The sequence below is a fragment of the Brassica oleracea genome, chromosome C1, assembly GCF_000695525.1.
Source record: "Brassica oleracea var. oleracea cultivar TO1000 chromosome C1, BOL, whole genome shotgun sequence".
Lineage (NCBI taxonomy): Eukaryota > Viridiplantae > Streptophyta > Magnoliopsida > Brassicales > Brassicaceae > Brassica > Brassica oleracea.
In genome coordinates this window covers 35,378,895-35,385,857 of record NC_027748.1, presented here as the reverse complement: position 1 = coordinate 35,385,857, position 6,963 = coordinate 35,378,895, and the positions used below count along the sequence as shown (strand labels likewise).

The 6,963-nt window shown below is 42.2% G+C and overlaps 1 protein-coding gene across 1 annotated transcript; it reads left to right on the top strand.

Moving 5' to 3' along the window:
* The first annotated feature begins 1,053 nt into the window (after positions 1 to 1,053).
* LOC106315538 lies at positions 1,054 to 6,922 on the top strand. Its single transcript, XM_013753299.1, has 14 exons — positions 1,054 to 1,543; positions 1,690 to 1,899; positions 2,002 to 2,196; positions 2,282 to 2,646; positions 2,875 to 3,103; positions 3,250 to 3,418; positions 3,521 to 4,750; positions 4,917 to 5,088; positions 5,358 to 5,576; positions 5,659 to 5,796; positions 5,902 to 6,136; positions 6,236 to 6,295; positions 6,379 to 6,450; positions 6,523 to 6,922. The coding sequence occupies exons 1-14, from the start codon at positions 1,235 to 1,237 to the stop codon at positions 6,661 to 6,663; spliced, it is 3,744 nt and encodes a 1,247-aa protein (XP_013608753.1). The 5' UTR covers positions 1,054 to 1,234; the 3' UTR covers positions 6,664 to 6,922.
* Positions 6,923 to 6,963: the final 41 nt, after the last annotated feature.

Below are 6,963 nucleotides of genomic sequence, written 5' to 3'. Positions count from 1 at the left end.
GCTCGGCCTCAGGCTCTGTAAGCTTCGGTTCTTTTTGAATCTGTCAGGATGTTCTTTCGGAGGCTTTGACAGTTTGGTCACCGGCTCTGGTCTTTAAAGATCTGTTGTGGGTTCTCTACGGTGGATGCGCAAGGAGCTAAATTCTTCGGATATGTCATCCGGAGCCTCTTGCTTTTTGTGGCGGCGCATATTGAGCTGTCCGGCTACAACGGCTTGATCTAGGGCTGGTCTCTGTCCGTTCTGTTCCCAGAATAGTGTCGGGTTTGGTCTTTCTTCTTTGTTTCCGGTTTCGGTGGTGTGGTGTTGTTGTCGTTGTTCCCTTTCCGAATAAATGCGCCGTTGGTCCTGCTCTTGGTGGTCGTCTCTGTGTTTGTAGCTTTTCCGGTTTGGAGGTTTGTACGGGCTGAGTGCTAATCTTTACGAGGCGGACATCGGGTATGGCCGATATCTATCGGGTTTGAGCTTGCGTTTTAACCGAAGCTATCTCCTTCAAAACGGCTACAATTTGGTCTCTTATCGCTATCATCTCCTTTCAGTTAAGGCAATGCGGCGTAGGTGATGTCTTGCTAGGATATAGTTTGATTGCGTTTTTTTTCGTTTCTGTTTTTTGGTGTTGTCGATTAGTTTACTTTATGTACTTACTTATGCTTCTCGTCTCCATTGTAACTGTGTCACAAACCGAAAAATGTAAATATACAAAACATTTTTTACCGAAAAAAAAAAGGCCGAACATTATCAATCTATTCTGAGCAAATGCCTAGTCAAAATCGACATAAGCACCTCCTCATCATTACATAAAAGTCCCTTATTCTGGCGGACCAGACCCGTTATCGTAGGTACGCTCACACGCGTCGAGACGTAATCGGTCACGTGCCAACTTGGACTGGTCTCATCAGCATCCGACGTGGCGATAGTAATGGCCACGTGCAACAAAACCTTTGTATAGAGAAACACCCACCCAATCCCCAAGCACTTTTTATTCAATTTTTAAACCGTATCCTTGTATAAATACTTCAACGATCGTATAAATTTACAGTTAAAAATATTTATCAGATTAACGATAATAAAACAAAAAAAAAAAAGAAAAATCGCCTCGACCTTTCCTTCTCATCGTCTCCGTTGAACCAGATAATTAATTCTATGGCGAAACCATCCCAGATTTGAAAAATCGACGATCATTGAAGGAGACTGAGTGGTGGAGATTCGTCGACGAACACGAGAGAGAGAGAGAGAAATGGCGACGCCTTTACCGGATTTTGAGGCGACGAGAGCTTCTTCGTCGTCATCAACCACGGTCATCTCGAGCTCCGTACCTTCATCTTCTCGTCCCCCTGCGTCGAATTCGTTCTCGGAGGACGCGGAAGAGATTTCTCCGATCCTGTTTTTCCTCTTCTTTCACAAAGCGGTATGCAGCGAGCTCGAATCGCTTCATAGGTTGGCGTTGGAGTTCGCCACGGGGCACCACGTCGATCTCCGGCTGCTTCGTGAACGGTACCGGTTCTTGAGATCGATCTATAAGCATCACTGCAATGCCGAGGACGAGGTAATGCGATAAGATTGCCTGTTAGCAAATGATTGAATGTAGCTTTACCCTTGCTAGTATTGATTAATTGCTGTTTTGTGACTTTCTTTGATTCTATGAGTGTTTTGGAGATATGAAATGTTATTGCAACGCGTGCGTATGTGTAGGTGATCTTTTCAGCTCTTGACATACGCGTGAAGAACGTAGCGCAGACGTATTCTCTTGAACACAAGGGTGAGAGCACGCTCTTCGATCATCTCTTTGAGCTGCTAAATCCCGCCACGGAGATTGATGAAAGCTACCGAAGGGGCTTGGCGAGCAGTACTGGAGCCCTTCAGACTTCTGTTAGCCAGCATTTAGCGAAAGAACAGAAGCAGGTAACTTTTTTGTTTTATGCTCTATGTTAACACAGAGCATATATTTAGGATAAAGCATTGGACTCTATTGAAATTAGTGTTTCTCTTTTTGCTTGTTGACAGGTGTTCCCGTTACTTATTGAGAAGTTTAAGCATGAGGAGCAAGCTTACATAGTCTGGCGGTTTCTCTGCAGCATTCCTGTGAATATGCTTGCCGTGTTTCTTCCATGGCTCGCTTCCTCCATTTCAGTTGATGAAAGCAAGGAGATGCAAACGTGCCTAAGCAAGATAGTTCCAGACGAGACGCTCCTTCAGCAGGTAAATTTTTGAATTAAAGATCGGACTTTATAAGATGAAAGAGTTTTGGAGTTGTTGTTTGATGTTTTTTTTTTCTTTCTTGAAGGTTATTTTCACCTGGTTGGGAAGGAAAAGCGATACTGCGGCTTCATGTCGCATAGAAGATTCTCTGTTCCAGTGCTGTATGGATTCTTCTAGCAGCATGCTTCCTTGCGAAACTAGTAGAGCACAGTGCGCATGTGAGGGATCCAAGGTCGGGAAGAGAAAATACCAAGAGCTTACCAGTCATGATTCTTTTGATGCCCAGATGCACCCAATTGATGAGATCAAGCTTTGGCATAAGTCAATGAACAAGGAGATGAAAGAAATAGCCGATGAAGCTAGGAAGATTCAGCTGTCTGGAGATTTTTCGGATTTATCTGCGTTTGATGAACGCTTGCAATATATTGCTGAAGTATGCATCTTCCACAGGTATTTGTTGCATCCTTTTATATACAATGAAAACTGGATAACTTCAGCTTTCCATGTGGATGTTGTTCATCTTTCCCCTTCTCATGTTTGGGCAAGTTTGTGCATGAGATTGTTATATCATTATCTGTGTTGTCTCAGATTTTCATATCGATATAATTTTCCATTTTCAGGCAGAGATTTGAATTTCACGGGTCTATTTCTGAGACGATAAATATTTTGTTGTTGCAGTCTTGCAGAGGACAAGATCATATTTCCAGCAGTAGATGGGGAGTTTTCATTTTCCGAGGAGCACGATGAAGAAGAAAACCAGTTTAACGAGTTTCGATGCTTAATTGAAAATATCAAGAGTGCTGGAGCGTCTTCTACTTCCGCTGCTGAATTTTACACCAAGCTGTGCGCACATGCTGATCAAATTATGGAAACTATTCAAAGACACTTTCACAACGAGGAAATTCAGGTGAAAATTAGCTTTTAAGTGTTGAGACCTATGATTTTGTAAACATGTAAAAATATGAAAGTTCGGCATAGGATCAGTTGATACCATAGGGGATGAAGATCCAAGATGCCAGTTAAGGATGTCAGCTAACTTCATAATGTTTGCAGGTGCTACCCCTTGCACGAAAGAACTTCACCTTTAAACGTCAACAAGAACTTCTCTACCAAAGCCTGTGTATAATGCCCTTGAGATTAATTGAACGTGTTTTGCCATGGCTGGCGGCATCTTTAACAGAAGATGAAGCTAAGAATTTCCTGAAGAACTTGCAAGCTGGAGGTACAATCTGTTGTTTTCATTTTGGATGAAACTTAACCTTTTTAGAAAAATTATTAGCTACTCACAGTTTTGCATGATTACATGGTTTGGTTGTGGCCTCAGCACCTAAATCGGATGCTGCTCTCGTTACTCTTTTCTCTGGGTGGGCATGCAAAGGACGCAAGGCCGGGGAATGCTTGTCTCCTAACGGGAATGGTTTATGCCCTGTTAAAACATTAAGCAACAGTGAAGTCTACCTTCAGTCATGTAATGCTTCTGTGTCGATGCCATGCTCGAGTAGGAGTATAGAATCGTGTTGCCAGCAGCAAGACAAAAGGCCAGCCAAGCGAACTGTTGTATCGTCTAGTGAAAACAATGCCACCCCTCACTCGTCAGAAGGCGCAAATGGGTCCAATCCATCTGGAAATGGTAGGTCATGCTGTGTTCCGGATCTCGGAGTTAACAGTGATTGTCTGGGACTTGGTTCTCTTCCAGCAGCTAAAGCTATGAGATCTTCTTCGCTAAACTCTGCTGCACCCGCTCTTGACTCCAGCCTCTTTGGTTGTGAAATAGATAGTAACAGCTTTGGTACTGGAAATGCGGAGCGGCCGGTTGCTACAATATTCGCGTTTCACAAGGCCATAAGCAAAGATCTGGAGTTTCTTGATGTTGAATCTGGAAAGCTCATTGATTGTGATGAAACGTTCATTCGTCAATTTATGGGTCGGTTTCACCTACTCTGGGGTTATTACAAAGCTCATAGTAGTGCAGAAGATGATATCCTATTCCCAGCTTTGGAGTCAAAGGAGGCGCTTCACAATGTCAGTCACTCTTACACGCTAGACCATAAACAGGAGGAGAAGCTGTTTGAAGATATTTACAGTGTTCTTACGGAACTTTCTATGCTTCATGAGAAGTTACAAAGTGATTCTATGATGGGGGGCGTAACTCAGACTGAAACTGTTCATACTGATATTGATAGCGGTGACTGCAAGAAGAAGTACAACGAACTGGCTACAAAGCTACAAGGGATGTGCAAATCCATTAAAATCACGTTGGATCAGCATATTTTCTTGGAGGAATTGGAGCTCTGGCCTCTATTTGACGAACATTTCTCCATTCAAGAGCAAGACAAGATTGTGGGTCGTATAATCGGGACAACGGGTGCTGAAGTTCTTCAATCTATGTTACCATGGGTGACGTCCGCCCTTTCTGAAGATGAACAAAATAGAATGATGGATACCTGGAAGCAGGCGACCAAGAACACAATGTTCGATGAATGGCTCAATGAATGCTGGAAAGGATCACCCGACTCATCCTCAGGGGAAGCATCCAAACATAGTCCACAGAGAGGTAAAAGCAATTGCCTAACTAGTTTCACCAACTTAATATCTAGCTTGTTTAATGTGGACCTTGGATGTTTTTGCTTTGGACTTCATATAACTCATACTTCGGCTGGTTACTATAGTTTCTCTCTGGTAAATTGGTTTTGCTTATGTGAAGTTTATTTTTCATATAGATAATGATCATCAAGAAATCGTGGACCAAACTGGTCAACTTTTTAAGCCGGGGTGGAAAGATATTTTCCGCATGAATCAGAACGAACTAGAGGCTGAAATCAGGAAGGTTTATCAGGACACAACACTTGATCCAAGGAGAAAAGATTATCTAGTACAAAATTGGAGAACCAGGTCAGATTTCTTTCACTTATTCCCTGTATGGATCCTTTATTCCACATTTTCATGCGTACCTGAATCTTAGAGCCCCAAATCGGTAGTTTTTAACAAAATGGCAGCGTATACGAGGGTGCTCCTCTCCTTCCCAATTTTACATGTATCTATGATATATGTGTGTGTGTCTCCTTGATAGCACATTTATAATCTCATTTACATCTCCCTCATTCCTGGATGCCTTTTTTCTAGAATAACATTTGAATTTCGATTGTTTGTGCTTTTATCAGTCGATGGATAGCGGCTCAGCAAAAGTTACCTAAGGAAACAGAAATTGCATTGAACGGTGATGTTACACTTGGATGTACCCCCTCTTTTCGAGATCCCGAGAAGCAGATATTTGGATGCGAGCATTACAAGCGTAACTGCAAGCTTCGGGCTGTATGTTGTGATCAGTTGTTCACTTGTAGGTTTTGCCATGACAAAGTAAGCGACCACTCCATGGACAGGTAAGATCTTATGCCAGTCTTGAAACTCTTTCATAGTTTATTTCTAAGTGATATGATCTATATTTGGAACACAATGTTACAGAAAACTGGTGACAGAAATGCTCTGTATGCGGTGCCTCAAGGTGCAACCTGTTGGACCTATTTGCACAACGCCTTCATGCGATGGATTCCCAATGGCAAAGCACTATTGCAGTATTTGCAAACTTTTCGATGATGAAAGGTATGACAGTTTGATGCATATAATACTTAATTGCGACATTTGGGTTTGTCAGCAATCAAACTTGAGAAGCTATTTTAACCTTGAGAAACTATTATCTTCCTTCAGGGCTGTGTACCACTGTCCATTCTGCAACCTTTGCCGGGTCGGTGAGGGACTGGGAATCGATTATTTCCATTGCATGACATGTAACTGTTGCCTGGGTATGAAGTTAGTAAACCACAAGTGTCTAGAGAAAAGCCTTGAGACAAATTGCCCCATTTGCTGCGAGTTTCTCTTCACATCAAGTGAAACAGTCAGGGCCTTACCATGTGGTCACTACATGCACTCAGCTTGCTTCCAGGTTTGCTCATCTCTCTCTCTCTCTTTTTCTCATTAAACATGAGTTTACCTTTCATCGCCTTAAAATCAAAACACTTGCTGTTTCTCTGGTCTCTTTCAGGCTTACACTTGCAGCCACTACACATGTCCAATCTGTGGAAAAACATTAGGAGATATGGGGGTAAGATAATCCCCGTCCCTCAGAGCGAGCGTAATCTGCAAATAACATCATTCACTTAACTATTTCTTTCATGAACTCTACAGGTTTACTTCGGTATGCTTGATGCACTGTTAGCTGCAGAAGAACTTCCAGAAGAATACAAAGATCGCTGCCAGGTGAGAAACACTAATTCTTTTGACTCTAATCTTATTCATTTGATGACACACTCTCACACACACACGTCTCAGGACATTCTATGTAATGACTGTCAACGCAAAGGAACGACACGGTTCCATTGGTTGTACCATAAATGCGGTAGCTGCGGTTCTTACAACACCCGTGTGATCAGATCAGAAACAACCGCCCAAGACTGCCCAACCACATCCTGAAAACAATGTGAAGGGTTTCTCAATCTCTCTTCACTTTTTTTTTTCTTCTGTTGGATTTCACTTTCTGTTCCGTACAACAATGTGACGAGGTTTATCCGTTGATAGAATTTTTATTTGTATAGTCTCTGAGATATTGAAGATTTTGAAGAGTCTAATGTTAGGTTACCACCATACATTCTGTCTTTTCTTTCTTGCATACGCTGAGACTTTCTTTGAAGAGTGTAAATAGTTGCAATTTTTTATGTAAAAACTTTTTATTTCCCCTTATGTCAGGTTACCGCCATACTCACTAGTTCTTAA